This window comes from Eptesicus fuscus, chromosome 2 (genome assembly GCF_027574615.1).
Source record: "Eptesicus fuscus isolate TK198812 chromosome 2, DD_ASM_mEF_20220401, whole genome shotgun sequence".
Classification (NCBI taxonomy): domain Eukaryota; kingdom Metazoa; phylum Chordata; class Mammalia; order Chiroptera; family Vespertilionidae; genus Eptesicus; species Eptesicus fuscus.
The window spans coordinates 28,022,442-28,038,576 of record NC_072474.1 but is presented as its reverse complement, the minus strand read 5'-3'; the positions used below and the strand labels follow the sequence as shown (position 1 = coordinate 28,038,576).

The 16,135-nt window shown below is 42.4% G+C and overlaps 1 protein-coding gene across 1 annotated transcript in view; it reads right to left on the bottom strand.

The window, feature by feature from the left end:
• NET1 (neuroepithelial cell transforming 1) overlaps positions 1 to 16,135 on the bottom strand; it is a 47,446-nt gene that overhangs the window by 21,470 nt on the left and 9,841 nt on the right. Inside the window, exons 2-3 of the mRNA XM_008155348.2 lie at positions 11,434 to 11,500; positions 2,224 to 2,283 (exon numbers count right to left, since the gene is read on the bottom strand). Of these exons, the coding sequence (XP_008153570.2) occupies positions 2,224 to 2,283; positions 11,434 to 11,500 (127 nt within the window). The remainder of the gene's footprint in view (positions 1 to 2,223; positions 2,284 to 11,433; positions 11,501 to 16,135) is intronic.

Here is a 16,135-nt window from a genome sequence, read left to right as displayed (position 1 = left end):
CAGGAGCCATCATGAAGTAGCCTTCAGTGACCAAAGAAGGAATAATTTGAGAATAGTGAGAATAATAATAAAAATGGGTCAAAATACAACAAATATGTTCATATCCATGATTTCATATAATATTATAAAGAAAAAATCATTAGTTACTTTGAAAGAATTTGAATGACTAAAACTCATTATTTTTGAAAAGTGGTAAGGGAAAGGAATCAAGCACTTGTCCCGCCTTTATTATAAATCAGTACCTCGAAGTGACCAAATGGTTGATGAAGGGAATTTTCTCTTTACAGAAATATACCAGATAATAAATTGAGGACTGATAAAGGCACAATATCATAATTTTGCAACCTCCAATAAGCAAAATGATCTAAGCAATGATAATTAATTTTAAAAACATCACAAAAAGACATCATATACCCCCTGAAGGTAGTACACAGCCCAAAAAAAAAACAACTTCTACATCTAACTACCAATTTATCATAAGTACAGGAAATAAGAGGAACATAGGAAATGATGCCAGGGGGATGCAATCATGAATATTCAGGCTATGGAAAGTTCTACAGGAAAAAAGACATGGTTCCTTCAACAACAAAATGACAAGAAAACCAAGAGTTAGAGAGGAAACCTACAGATTAAGAGATACTTAAGAGATATAATCAATCACAATGTATGGACCTTATATGAATTGAAATTCAAACAGACAATATGAAAAAACAAAACAAAACAAAAATTGTATAAGACAATCAAGGAAAGTATGGGCACTGAATCTGATAATACAGATGAAATGGCACAATGTCTAGGATTTCCTTCAATATGATCCACAGGCAGGTAGATGAGTGATAGGTGAAACAAGAATAAACTGATCACATATTGATAATTGCTGAAACTGGGGTAAAAACAAGGAGGATTGTCTCTAAGTAGATTTGACTATGATTTTATTGTGGCAAACTACAAATAATTGTCTTATTTCTGTACATGATTTGATTTGAAGCATACCTAAAAATACCCAGGATTGCCATTTCATGCTTCTTTGAGTACAAGATTTAAAAATGTAATTGAAGCTGTTTTGCAAAAAGCCTGACACTTAAAAAACACATAATTCTTCTATAACAACATTATGTGTATGTGTGCGTGCGCGCACGTGAGCGCGCATGCACTAACACACCAACTGGCTGGATTTGCTGAAATGTTGATGGGCAGGCCTATACAAATTTAAGTTTTAGAAAATACCTTGTCTTTTAAAAGCAACTGCCATCATTGAACATAATGTCAAACTATTTTTCAAAATCTCACTAAAAATGTATACCTTTTTCATAATGATCTTTAAAAAAGGTTCCTTAGCCCTAGCTGGTGTGCTCAGTGGTTAGAACAGCGGCCCATGGACTGAAAAGTTGAGGGTTGGATTCTGGTCAAAGGCACATACCTCAGTTGCAGGCTGGATGCCCAGAACTGGTCAGGGCACATGCGGGAAGCTACCAATAGATGTATCTCTCTCACATCAATGTTCCTCTCTCTCTCTCCCCCTCCCTTCCACTCTCTCTAAAAATCAATTGAAAAAATACCCACAGGTGAGGATTAACAAAAAAATAAAATAAAAAAGGTTTCTTAAAACCAAGATAGTTCGATAAAATTTGCCAAATGATAAAAATGTATTAAATAATTCCAAAGATACCAAGCTTTTGGACTTAACTACAATTTTACGCCAAAGGACATCATTATTTTTAAGTATGCACTGAGCTTTAGTTTTTCATAGGTCATACACTGAGAACTCATGGATCGCATCTGACTTGTAGATGAGTTATTTGGCTTACATATTTTTTTTTTAGAAAAAATTTGACCCAATTTTTAAAATTCAGATTTCACATAAAATCCAGAATTTGATAGTCCTACGTGCAGCAGTGGGCTAGAGCACAGTAGCAGCTTCCTCCTTCAGGAAGGGTTTGGCACTCTCCTTTTCAACAGTCCCTATCCTACTTCCTTTCTCTGCATATATTATAGGCTAGTCTCCTTAACACATTTGAATTTGTTACCACCAGTTATAACCTAACATTGTTTTAAGGGAGGTCTTCTCCTCATTCTTAATAAAGTAGAACAGAAAAAAGAGGCTAGTATCTATAAGAGCCAATATCATTAAAAAAAAAAAAGCATTTATTGTTATTATAGCATAGAAATAAATGCTACCTGCATACCGTTAAATGCTTTTTTTGACAGAGCAGTAAGGCTTACCTTCAGATCAAGGCTGCTAAGGCTTACGACATCATCATCTTTTGCTCTTCGTTTTCTTTTCTGTAAGACAAAGCAAATTTCATTCTTATATAAAAAAAAAATGCATGTTACTCTATTAAACAAAGACTCCATACAACTAGAAAAATTACTTTAAAAAGTGAAGCCTTTGGCTGTATTCAGAAGAATATTTTTGTGAGGGATGCTAATAAATTATCTCTACCATATGTACTGTTTAAATAGTACTCCTGCACTAAATTATCTCTTGTGAAGTGATTCCACTATTAAAAAACTTTGGTAAAATTTCTGAGAACAGTACTCTTGTATAAGTCAAGGGCTGTTTGCACTTGTTAGAGAAAAAGTAAATATATTTTATACATAAAGGCAGTAAGTTTCTTTAAAAAAATGAAAACATTTATTCTATGGGAGAGAGGAAGTCTTCACTAGAAAAAAAGTAGGCTTTTCTCATGGCCCCAAGTAATCACCCACTTTGAGGAGAAAATGGTGTGAGAAGAATCACAATTGAGCAGGACAGGGACAATAGGGAAAAAGAAAAAGTCCAGACAGAAGTGGGGAAAATACCTAGAGCTGGAAAGTCTCAGAAGCAAGACATCATGAAAACAAGAGGGAGCATCATGAAGTTAAAAAAACTATCTGAACCAAGCCTCTTTGTTAAAAGTTCAGGAAAGCTACGTTCACATTAAAATGAACAGAAAATCCTCCAAGTCAAATCCTACACAAAACAACTCTAAGAAGAAAGAGAATAAGGGACAGAGTAACAATTCTACAGGGAATGAAGGAACCTTAGAAGGGTATGTTCAAAGAAGCAGAGAAAAACTATAACGTATTACTTCAAATTAAGCTAAAAGACATGAAGAAAATGACAAAAGACATGAAAGAACAATATAAATCAAAATTAGAAAAAAATTGCAAAATGAGGTGACAGAACTTAAGAAATCGTAATTGATCCTAAGGCCATATCCAGAAGATGCAGAAAAGTATGAATAATAAGAACCTAACTTTGAAAAGCAAACTAAGCAAAAATCCTGCACATGTGTATCTTATTTGTGAGGCTGTGTATTTGTAAATAAGTATATGAATAAAACATAAAGGGATACATAATGGTTTTGTTGACATGCATTAGAGTGGAAGTTTGGGGATGGAAGGATGAATACAGAGAGAACAGGGATGAAAACTATTGCAAAAAGATTGTACTGAGGGGGGAAAAGCACATACTAGTACATAACCATACTTATGTACTTATATGAAACTAGAAAACTAGAGGCCCGGTGCATGAAATTCATGCACTGGGGGGTCAGGGGGGAGGGGAAGAGAGCCCTCAGTCTGGATTGCGAGAGGGCACAGGCCAGACCGAGGGACCCCACAGGTGCACTATCAGGGCTGGGGACGTGGGAGGTTGGCAAGCTGGGGAGGGACTGCGGGAGGGCTTCAGAGTGTGTCCGGCCCATCTCACTCAGACCCAATCGGCTGGACCCCAGCAGCAAGCTAACCTACCTGTCAGAGCATCTGCCCCCTGGTGGTCAGTGCATGTCATAGAGACTGGTCGACTGTCTGCCCCCTGGTGATCAGTGCACATCACAGCAAGCAGTTGAGCGGCCTTAGCATATCATTAGCATATTACGCTTTGATTGGTTGACCGGACAACTGGACTGGACACTTAGCATATTAGACTTTTAATATATAGGATTGTACACGTATGTAGGTATCCTATCTAATAAAGAGAGAATATGCAAATTGCCCATTATGCCATCACAAAGATGGCGGCACACACAGCAGAGGCGGGGTTTCCGTAACACAAGATGGCTGCACCCACAGTGGAGGCGGGGTTTCTGTAACACAAGATGGCTGCACCCACAGCAGAGGCTGAATTCCTGTAACGAGCATTAACGAGTAATCAGCAGGGACCTGAAGCTGCGCCCCCCCGCCTGGTGGGGCTTGACAGGGGACCTCAGGCCACACCACCCCACTCCAAGGCCACCCGGGGGACCTCAGGCTGTGCCCCCTACCCCTGCGCCAAGCCGGGGGACCTCAGGCTGCACCCCCCGCCCCGGCACCAGGTCAGGGGATCTGAGGCCATGTCCCCGGCTCTGGTGCTGGGCTGGGGGACCTGAGGCTGTGCCCCCGCCTGGTGGGGCTTGACGGTGGACCTCAACGTATGCCCCCCAACCCGGTGCTGGGCCGTAGGACCTCAGGCTGCTCCCCTCGTGCCGGGGGACCTCAGGCCGTGCCCCCCACTCTGGCCCTGGGGGACCTGAGGCTGCATCCCCCACTTGGTGGGGCTTGATGGGGGATCTCTGACCGCACCCTCTGCCCGGCGGGGCTTGATGGGGACCTTAGGCTGTGCCCCCCACCCAGCAGGGCTTGATGGGGGATCTCTAGGTGCGCCCCCTGCCCTGGCCCAGGCTGGGGGCCCTCAGGCCATGCCCCTTACCCAGGCGCCGGGCCAGGAGACCTCAGACTGCGTCTCCCACCCCCACACTGGGCCAGGGTCCTCAGGCCACGACCCCTGCCCCAGCATTGGGCCAGGGGACTTGAGGGTGCACTGGGGGACCTGAGGCTGGGCCCCCTGCCCGGTGTGCACCAGGGGACCTGAGGCTGCGCTCCCCGCTCAGCGCCAGGGACCTGAGGCTGCATCCCCCGCCTGGCAGGACTTGATGGGGGACCTGAGGCTGCACCCCCCCCACCCTGTGGGGCTTGACAGGGGCCCTGAGGTTGTGGCCCCACCAGGCAGGGCTTGATGGGGGACGTGAGGCTGCGGCCCCTGTCTGGCGCCGGGCCTGAGGACCTGAGGCTGCGTCCCCCGAGCGGCAGGATTTGACAAGGGTGGGGCCAGCTGGGTCTGGATTTCACCCAATGGGGTAGGGTGGGGGGGGCGGCTGGGTCTGGGTCGCGCGCAATTTTGAGGTGCTGCGGGAGGGCAGGGACTTGACTCTGGGTCCCGCGGTGCACCCCAGACTCTGACAGGAGGAAGATTTTCATATACATTTTACTAATTTTCTTTCATCTTTGACACTTCTGTTATAGAGAAAGGGCATAGCAATATTAAAATATTTCCTCTAATTAATCCCCTTTTAATGTGCACAAATTTCATGCACCGGGCCACTAGTGTGTGTGTGTGTGTGTGTGTGTGTGTGTGTGTGTGTGTGTATAAATATATATGTATAATAAAAATATATATGTATATATAATGAAATTTAACAAATTTTAAAACATTCTACTATATTTTCTTTCATTATTTTAAAGGTAAAATAATATCTTCATATTTATATATTCAATCCATCTAGAATTTTATTTTTGTATGTGGTACAAGATAATATAACTAACATGTCAGTCCACCCCTGATACCATTTGTTGATAGCACCATTTCTTCATAATGATTACGATGCAGTAAGTTTTCAAATATACATAGGTCAGTTTCTGGGTTCTCTGTTTTGCTCCATCGGTTTATTTTTCTATACCTGAACCCATATTATGCTTTGTAATTATAGTACTTTGGTAGTAATTCTTGATAACTAATACAGTAATTCATATGCACCTCAACTTGTACACTACATTCACTGTTCTGGGTCTTCTATTTTTCCATGTGAATTGTAGAATGAGATCTATTATACTGTAATGGTATTTCTATCAGAACCACACTCTGAATTTATTAATTTGGGGAAGAATTGACATCTTTATGCTATTGAGTATTTCCTTGTCTGAATGTGGTATAGCATCATGTAATTAAGTGTCCTATGTTCTTCACTAATGCTTTCCAATCTATATATATAAAAGGCTAATATGAAAAGTGTCCCTTCGGGAGTTCGACCGAGAGACTGGGAGTTTGATCGCTTGCTATGACGTGCGCTGACCACGAGGAGGCGGTGCAGAATGAAGGAAAGCCCTGGCCAGCACCCAGGGAAGGAAGGCCCTGGCAAGCAGTCAGAAGGCCCTGATCAGCCCAGATTGCCCCAGATCGCCAGCCAGGTCAAGGGACCCTACCAGTGCATGAATTTTGTACACCGGACCTCTAGTATTTCCCATAAAGTATTACAGATCTTAAAAAAAAAAAGTCTTACAGATCTTTTCATAGATTTATTCCTAGATTTAAAAATTGTTTTTATTATAATAAATGCACCTTTAAAATTACATTTAACTGTTTACTGCTACTATATAAACATTCTATTGATTTTTTAATATTAAGTTTATTGGGATGATATTGGTTAACAGGATCATATATGTTTCAAGTGTACATTTCTATGATATAAGATCTATATATTGCACTGTGTGCACACCACCCAAAGTCAAACCCTCTCCTGTCACTGTTTATTAGGCCAATTCCAACCCCATGATTCATCCCACCACCCCCTTCTCTCCGGTAACCACCACATTCCTGTCTGTGTCTGCGAGTTTCAGTTTTATATCCTACACTAGAGGCCCGGTGCACGAAATTCGTGCACGGGGGTGTGTGTCCCTCAGCCCAGCCTGCACCCTCTCCAATCTGGGACCCCTCGAGGGATGTCCGACTGCCCGTTTAGGCCTGATCCCGGTAGGATCGGGCCTAAACGGGCAGTCGGACATCCTTCTCACAATCCAGGACTGCTGGCTCCCAACTGCTCGCCTGCCTGCCTTTCTGATTGCCCCTAACCACTTCTGCCTGCCAGCCTGATCACCTTCTAACCACTCCCCTGCCAGCCTGATTGATGCCTAACTGCCCTCCCCTGCAGGCCTGGTCACCCCTAACTGCCCTCCCCTGCAGGACTGGTCACCCCTAACTGCCCTCCCCTGTGGGCCGGGTCACCCCTAACTGCCCTCCCCTGCAGGCTTGATCACCTCCAATTGCCCTCCCTTGCAGGCCTGGTCCCTCCCAACTACCCTCCCCTGCTGGCCATCTTGTGGTGGCCATCTTGTGTCCACATGGGGGCAGCCATTTTGACCACATGGGGGCAGCAATCTTGTGCGTTGGAGTCATGGTCAATTTGCATATTACTCTTTTATTAGATAGGATAGAGGCCTGGTGCATGGGTGGGGGCCAGCTGGTTTTCCCTAAAGGGTGTCCCAGATCAGGGTAGGGGGGCGGCCTGGGCGAGGAGCCTGTGGTGGTTTGCAGGCCAGACATGCCCCCTGGCAACCCAAGCGGAGGCTCTGGGATCTGGGATTATTTATCTTCTATAATTGAAACTTTGTAGCCTTGAGTGGAGGCCTAGGCCGGCCAGGGTGTGCAGAAAGCTTGGCTTCCTCCATTGCTGGGGGCAACTCAAGCCTCCTGCTCTCTCCAGCTCTGTGGCTGCCACCATTTTTGTTGGGATTTATTTATCTTCTATAATTGAAACTTTGTAGCCTTGAGTGGAGGCCTAGGCCGGCCAGGGTGTGCGGAAAGCTTGGCTTCCTCCATTACCGGGGAAACCCATGCCTCCTGCTCGCTCCAAGGCTGCAGCCATCTTGGTTGGGTTAATTTGCATATTTGCTCCTGATTGGCTGGTGGGCATGGCTTGTGGGTATAGCAGAGTGATGGTCAATTTGCCTATTACTCTTTTATTAGATAGGATATGAGTGAAGTCATGTGGTTCTTAAGTTTTTTCTGACTGACTTATTTCACTTAGCATAATATCTTCAAATACATCCACGTGTTGCAAATGGCAGTATTCTGTCTTATATTATGGCTGAGTAGTATTCTATCCTATATAATAAAGAGTTAATATTCTAATTAGACTGAATAGCCAAATAACCTTCCAGTTGTCCTTTTGGACGACCTTCCAGACAAAGCCAGGGCTGTGAGGGCTAGCTGAGGATGTGAGGGGCTGCGAGCACTTGCCAAGGCTGCAAGGAACTGCAAGGGCTGACCGAGGCTGTGAGGGGCTGTGAGGGGCTGTGAGGGCTGGCCGAGGCTGTGAGGGGTGGCGAGAGTCGGCGGAGGCTGAGAGTGAATGCGAGGCAGCCAGGGCTGTGAGGGCCAAGCCCCTTGCATGAATTTCATGCACTGGGTCTCTAGTTATATATATTTACCACATCTTCTTTATCCAATCCTCTATCGAAGAACACTTTGGTTGTCTCCATGTATTAGCCAACGTGAATAATGGTGCAATGAACATAGGGGTGTACATATCTTAGTGGATATTTTCAAATTTTTCAGGTAGATACCCAGGAGAGGCATTGCTGGATCCTACGATAAGTCTATTCTTAATTTTCTGAGGAACTGCCAGACTGTTTTCCAAAGTGGCTGTACCAGTCTACAGTCCTACAAACAGTGAATGAGGGTTCCCTTTTCACTACCTCTCCATAATACTTATTACTTACTACAGGCCCAGTGCACAAAATTCATGCAGGGTGTGACTTTTTCCTTTACCAAGTTAGGGAAGTTTTCTATTCAAACGCCTACTCTAATCCTTTCTCCCTTTCTGCCTCTTCTGGCACACATACTATTCTAACATTGTTACATTTCACATCATCCCACAGCTCCCTTAAGCTGTCCTCTTGTTTTTTAATTGTTTTTTTCTTTTTGGTTCTCTAATTGAGTGATATTTTCAATTCTTCTAATTTACTGATTCAATCCTCAGCTTCTCCTAATCTGCTGTGTATTTCTTCCAATGTGTTCTTTAATTGTGTTATGCCATTCTTTATCTCAGACTGTTCTTTCTTTCATAGTTACTATATCTTTTTTCATACTGTTGAGCATTTTTAACATCAATACTCTGAACTCTGTTTCAGATAAATTTCTTACCTCTGCCTCATTTCTCTCTTCTTCTGGAGAATTCACTAGTTCTTTCATTTGGGGGTTGTTTCTTTGTTTCCTCATTTTGTTTGTCTGTTTGGGTTTGTGACTATGTTTTATGTAGATCCTCCATACCTCTCAATCACTAGTGTAGGACAGTGTTAAAAGCTGTTTCTGACTAATTGGATCAGGCAAAGACTCAAAACCTCAGTCTACAGATTAATAGGATTCCAATTTGAATTGCCCCCAGGCAATTGTCCTTAGGTGTAGTGAGTTTTTTCAACAGGGTGGGGCAGTTGCTTCTGCCTGGAGGCTAATTGTGACTTTTAATCTCTTAAGTGGCATCAGGGAAAGGTGTTTTCCAATAGAGTGTGTCAACTGTCTTCCCCCTCAAGGCAAGTCAAATGTCTGTGTGGGGAAAATGTCCGCTGTGTGAGGGAATGATTCAGCTCAGGAAACTTGGGATGTCTGCCTTCTGAGCTCTATCCCCTGAGTCCCCAGTCCTGGATTCTGCTCTCATAGCTCCAGTCCACGTCCCCCTCCCTCTGCCAGAGCACAAGGTGGGTGGCTCCTCAGGGAATTTTTGTGTGTTGGCTCTTTAAGAGGGTACCCAAACTTTCAGCTGCCACTCCCTGGCAGACAGCACCCCACTGTTTTTTACAGCTAGATGTTATGTTGGGACCCTCCTCAGTTTGGTGCTCTCTGCTGGGGAGTCCAGTGTCCTGATTAGATCCCAGAGTTCTCAGTGGCACCCCACACAGCTGAGATATCTCTCCAGAACTTCAGTTGCCGTCTGTGGGTGCCTGGTCAGCCCTTTCGCACCTCCACTCCTCTGCCCCTCATAACAGTCTCTATGCGGTCTCCATCTTCAGTCCTTGGGTATCAGGGTTCTCTCCTGTGAGTTTTCCATTGATTATTCAGAAAGCCTTCCCGTGTTTCAGTTGTAATTCCAGCTTGTTCCTGGGATAAAGTCCGAGCAGCATTCTCGTACTCTGCCGCCATTTTTAATTTACCAATTTTTGTTCTTTTCTTAAACTATGTATTTAAAAATTATAAATATCCCTCTTACAATTCCTTAATGACATTCAACAAGTTTTAATATATAAATGGTAAGATATTTCTTTTTTCATGGCAGACCTGTGCAAAAGTGTTTTCCCTAGTGGGATGCACCCATTCTGGAGGATATGCAAGATATCTTCCCTGGGTGGGCAGGAGGGAAATGTTAGAACTTTTATTTTTATGCATTTCTTAATCCTTAAAAATAAGCTTTACTAATATTTAATATACAGATGATGAGTTAATCATTACTCACATTAACCTTTTGCACTCGGATGTCGAGTGTGACTCGACACGGTTAACATCGGTAGCAGCTCGAGAAAAAAGCAAGCGAGTGCAAAGGGTTAAATGGTTAAGAATAATGGTGATCTAATCAGATCCAACAAGAAGTGAGTCTCAAACTGAAATTATCATGGCTACCTGAAATATATTTTATGTCCCGTATCATTAACTTCACCCTTAATGTGTATTGTGCTTTGAGATAATTAGTTAATAATGGTGGTATATACAAAAGTTATAAATAAACATATCAGGGACATATGCTCAAACATTTTTGTAGATACGTTTGCAAATCAAGTTTAGAAACACTTCTAAACTTTTTTTATTTAAGTGTATGCTCATCAGATAGTAAGAGAAAAGGATCAAGATGAAAAAAGTTGCAAAGGAAATACAGAATTGCATTAAAATCAAAAGATACTTTCTGTGAATGCTTATCTGGCCAATTAATGTATATAATTAGTATAAGAGTACAGAAGTCTTGAACAGGAGTCCCCAACAGAAATATAAATTCAAGATAAAGGAATAGAATACAAATTAAATATGTACTGCTGTATCCATCAGCACATAACTATGGGCACACAAGTAAAGTTTAGCATGCTAGAAATAGAATCCCTTTTGCTATTTCAAATAAATAAGAAAAGCATAAAAATTATGCTCTATTTGTACATACTGTATTTAAGTGAGTACTAAGAGGTAATGTGTTTTTAATTACAAAAAGAATTAATTTTCTGGTGTCACTTTGCACGAAGTTAGATGTCTCTATAAAGTCTCATTCTAAAGATAATGAAGAAATCCCTCTATATTAAATGATTAATAACAGAAAGCAATTCATTCTTCATATCCTACATTTTTATATTTTTCAACCAAGACAAAAGCTGCTAGAGTATGTAACAAAAATAACTTCATGTTTCATAACATTCTCTTAACTAGTGGGAATAAGAGAAAGGATTACATAGAGTTAAAGATGAATGTTTCTTTCCAAAACACGTTTTATATGTAATTGAAATAAAAATTTCTTTTAGTTTGTTAGAAGGAAAGAATTCAATTAGGCTATACTAAAGATGTTGAGAGAAATACAGACAACTGAGCTGTACACCAGACTGAAAGACAACCCAGGAAATAATTCTATCTAATGTCTTGAAATAAGAACCTAGGCATCTACTCACCAAAGTGAAGTCCCAGTGGGGTCCAGGTGTTAAAAATGTGAAGGAGCTACCTCTCCTAAGGGAATATCTGTTAACAGAAATTAAAACAATAAATAAATTGAGAGTAATGTCAGTAAAATAAAGCACTAGACATATAAAAAACTAATTCTTTTCAGTTTCAAAACTGTTTAATGTAGCCTATTAGTCATTCAATAAAAAAAAAAAAAACAGGGTAGAGGTTTTAGTTACCTTTAGAATCATTACAAAATTGACAGAGCCTTTATAACATTAGTGAATAGATTAAGAGTATTTTTTTAAAAATTACCAAACCAAGCAGAGATTATTTTAGGAACATATACAAGTTCCAATTATATGGAATCTCTTTATATGTTACACTAGTAGGTTAAATAAAACGGTAAATGATGGAAAAATATTTGATAAAATTTAACATTCATGTTTAGTATTTTAAAAACAAGAAAAGGGTATTTTTTTCTAAAAATGTTATTTTATATGTATATTTTTATTTATTTCAGAAAAAGGAAAGTAGAGGGAGAGAGAACCATCAATGATGAGAGACTCATTGATTGGGATGGGTTGCCTGCACGCCCCCTAATGGGGATGGAGCCCGTAAACCAGGCATGTGCTCTGACTTGGAATTGAACTGTGACCTCCTGGTTCGTGGGTTGACACTCAACCAGGGGTGATGCTCACCCACTGAGCCACATGGCCTGGGCTAAAAGGGTATTCTTAACATCTGTATAATAAAAGCCAAAGTGACGGTTAAGGTGGAACGACCGGTCACTATAATGTGCACTGACCACCAGGGGGCAGATGCTCAACACAGGAGCTACCCCCTGGTGGTCAGTGCGCTCCCACAGGGAGAAGCCGGGCTCATGGCTGGCGAGCGCAGATGTCATGGCGGGAGCCTCTCCTGACTCCGTGGCAGCACTACTGAGCGGTGGCAGCAGGTGCAGCGGGCCGGGATGAGGGCGAGCGGTGTGGTGCCTGACCCTGCTTCGGGCTCCTCCCTGGCCACCTGCTGCTTGGCACACTGCAACATCCCCCAAAGGGTCCCGGACTGCGAGAGGGATGTCCGACTGCCGGCTTAGGCCCAATCCCGGTGCCATTCTCTGTAGAAGGAAGTCAGTCTGAACAACTCAGTGACTCAGCAGGTGCAGGGAACTCAGGGTCAGCCTGCCTCCGCGCTTGACTCACCCACTCAATGGTGTTTGCAGGACAGACCTTGGTGGCCCAGCCCATGCACATGCATCAGCTGCTGAGGCTCAAGCAGCAGGCCGTGCAGCAGCAGAGGGCCACCCAGCCACAAGCTTGCAGTCGGACATCCCTTGAGGGGTCCCGGACTGTGAGAGGGTGCAGGCCGGGCTGAGGGACACCCCTCCCCTCAGTGCATGAATTTTGTGCATCGGGCCTCTAGTAATAAATAAAATCTAAATGCATTTAATTTGCATTTCACATTAAACTTCTTTCATGTACTGATTTTTTTTAAATTACGATTTAACAAACCAAATAAAAAGTTTTGAATAACTACATCTGAGACAAAGGTCTTAAGATTAAAATGTGACTAGGATTTTGTTCTTTATTAAGTGACAGATTTTTTTTTGTGTGTTTGTCATCTTTCCATGCAGTGTAAAGAAATAAAGAGAATCCTTATGACAAAAATCTGTCTTCACTTTTATAAAATACTAGTGGCCCGGTGCACGAAATTCATGCACGGGGGGGCGGGGTCCCTCAGCCCAGCCTGTACCCTCTCCAATCTGGGACCCCTCAAGGGATGGGCCTAAACTGGCAATCAGACATCCCTCTCACAATCCTGGACCGCTGGTGCCTAATCACTCACCTGCCTGCCTGCCTGGTCACCTCTTGCCCCCCACCAGCCTGATCGCCCCTCACTGCCCCCCCTGCCAGCCTAATTGCCCCCCTCTGCTCCCCCTGCCGGCTTGGTTAACCCCAACTGCATGCCCCCGCTGTCCTGGTCGCCCCTAACTGCCCACCCCCCTTGCCGGCCTGGTGGCCCCTCATGGCCCCCCTGCTGGCCTGGTCACCCCATGCAGACTACTGTTCAGTCATTTGGTCGTTCCTCACTAATCTCCCTGCTGGCCTGGTCGCCCCACGCAGCCTGCTTGTTCAGTCGTTTGGTTGTCTCTCACTAACACCCTGCCGGCCTGTTCACCCCACAAAGCCTGCTTGTTCAGTCATTTGGTCATCCTTCACTAACCCCCCTGCCAGCCTGGTCACCCCATGCAGCCTGCTTGTTCAGTCATTTGGTTGTCCCTCACTAACCCCTGCCAGCTTGGTCACAGGCAGCCATCTTGTGAGGGTATGAGGGTTAATTTGCATATTACCTCTTTATTATATAGGATAAACCTCAATATTTATAAAACATGGAGAAAAATCACTAAACTAGAACAAGAAATAAAAACAGTTTATAAACTATAGTTGTTAATCATTTCAGATGTAAATAGTTTTTTTTCCTCCTTTGTGGAAATAAAGATGAACCAAATGAAAAAAGTAAAGGCTATCACTTGTATTTGGCAGACTCAAAAGCAGGCTATATGATTTATTGGGGTGTAATTTGGCTTGCTCTATCTGGTTGTTTCTAAATTAGAAGGGAAGACAAAAATCAGGGAAGCTGGCAGGTATTGATCAAATCCTGGTCATTTGGGGCCAAATGTTATTAAAGTTACTGTTTGGCTTCCTGGATTACCAACCAGTCCATTCTCCAATTTTATATTTCATATTTCATTCTTGATCCTCAAGGTCTTTGTTCACTGTAAGTTACAGAAACACAACAGATGGCTATTTTTTTCCTACAATAATTTATAAGTTTAAATAAAATACAGGCTCTTGTATTTTTGAAGCTAAATATAAAGAAGTTTGTTTATATTTTGACAAGGAACACAAGGGGAAAGGACTACAGGAGAAAGAGGATGTCAAAACAGCTTCGCCGAAGAATTAATACTTAATACAAAAACTGCATCAAAGAGAAACAGCAATTAACACAGTATACAAGAACCAGGAAGGCTCTCTGGGCAAATGGAGTAGCACATGTTAAGAAAGATTGAAATAAATTATATTCAGGAATCTCCAAGTAGTTCCTTATGTTTGAGAATCAAAAGAAATAAGGAAAGGGTAGATCATAATAAAAGGCCTTACATACATTCCTTAAAGAGTATAAACTTGATCTTAAACATGTATGGCAGCTATTAGCTACTGAATTCTAAGTAAGAGAAGCATGGATTAGAAGTCTTGGTCAGAAAGACCAGTTAGGAGGTAACTCCAATACTGCTTACAATAGATGGTAAGGGGCTGAGGCAACAGCAGCAAGGTTTAGAAAGGAAGCAAATTAGAAAGGGTTCAATGACAAAATGGATAGATTTTTCTTTTTCTTTGTTATGCCTGTTGATACTACCAAGGTTTTGGCATAGTGAAATATGATGCTACTAATAATTAGATATAGATACAGAAAGATCTTAAAGTATTTAAAGCAAACATTTCCTAAATAGTTATTTGGGAAAGGCTTGTTAAATAAATAAATAAATAATCAACCAGGTAAATTTAAAATATGGAATGGTCTTTATTGAACTATTCATGAATCAGGCAGCATCTCACCTAGCAAACAGAAAGGAGCTCTGTACAAAATACAAGTTTTTAAAGGCAGAAAGGGGTTTTGAAAAGAACACTATTAGTAAAGACTACATTGTTTCAGGCAAGGCTATTCTTCTGAAGGGAATGGAAGGGACCTATAGGCAGATTATCTCATTAGTACTGATCAGGTAATTCCATGTGGACTGGTTAAAGGTTACATTTCTGGGAAGCTGAAACTACAATTAGGTTAAGTAGAAAATCTTGGTCTGCTGAGGTGGGGCTTGGCACAAGTGACTCCATTTTGGGTCTGTGGTTTCTCTTTAACAGATTAAAACACAGTAAGCTTTTTAATACTCTCTCTTTTAAAATATGTTTTTATTGATTTCAGAGAGATGAAAGAGAAGGAGACAGAAACATCAATGAGAGAGAAACATTAACTGGCTGCCTCCTGCACACCTCCTACTGGGGATCAAGCCTGCAACCTTGGCATGTGCCCTGACCAGGAATGGAACTGGTGACCTCCTGGTCCATGGAATGACAACCAAATGAACCATATTGGGCAAGTCTTCTAATACTCTTGGAGCTTATTGTTATTTATTTATTTTCTTTAAGGAGAGCAAGATAACTTAAGAAAGTGATTTTGCCACTGCAGAGAAGTCAAGCCACAATGAAGAAAACAGTCTGATTTTTTGATAAACAAGGTGTTTAACAAAAAAGTCATCTGAAATAGACTGAGTGGCCAGATTATTATGATCCCTGAATGCATAATAATCTGGCCATTCTGTGTGTGTGTGTGTGTGTGTGTGTGTGTGTGTGTGTATTAGAGGCCCGGTGCATGAATTCGTGCATGGGTGGGGTCCGGCCAGCCTGGCCAGGGGGAGGGGACATGGGCGGTTGGCCAGCCCGCCTGCTGGTCGAACTTCTGGTTGAGGGGACAATTTGCATATTAGCCTTTTATTATATAGGATATACACTAAGTGGCCAGATTATTATGCATTCAGAGATCATAATAATCTGGCCACTCAGAGTACATTATAAGCCTTATTACTAAACTCTATCCTATATAATGAAAGGCTACTATGCAAATGACCGAATGGTAGAATGACCGGTAACTATG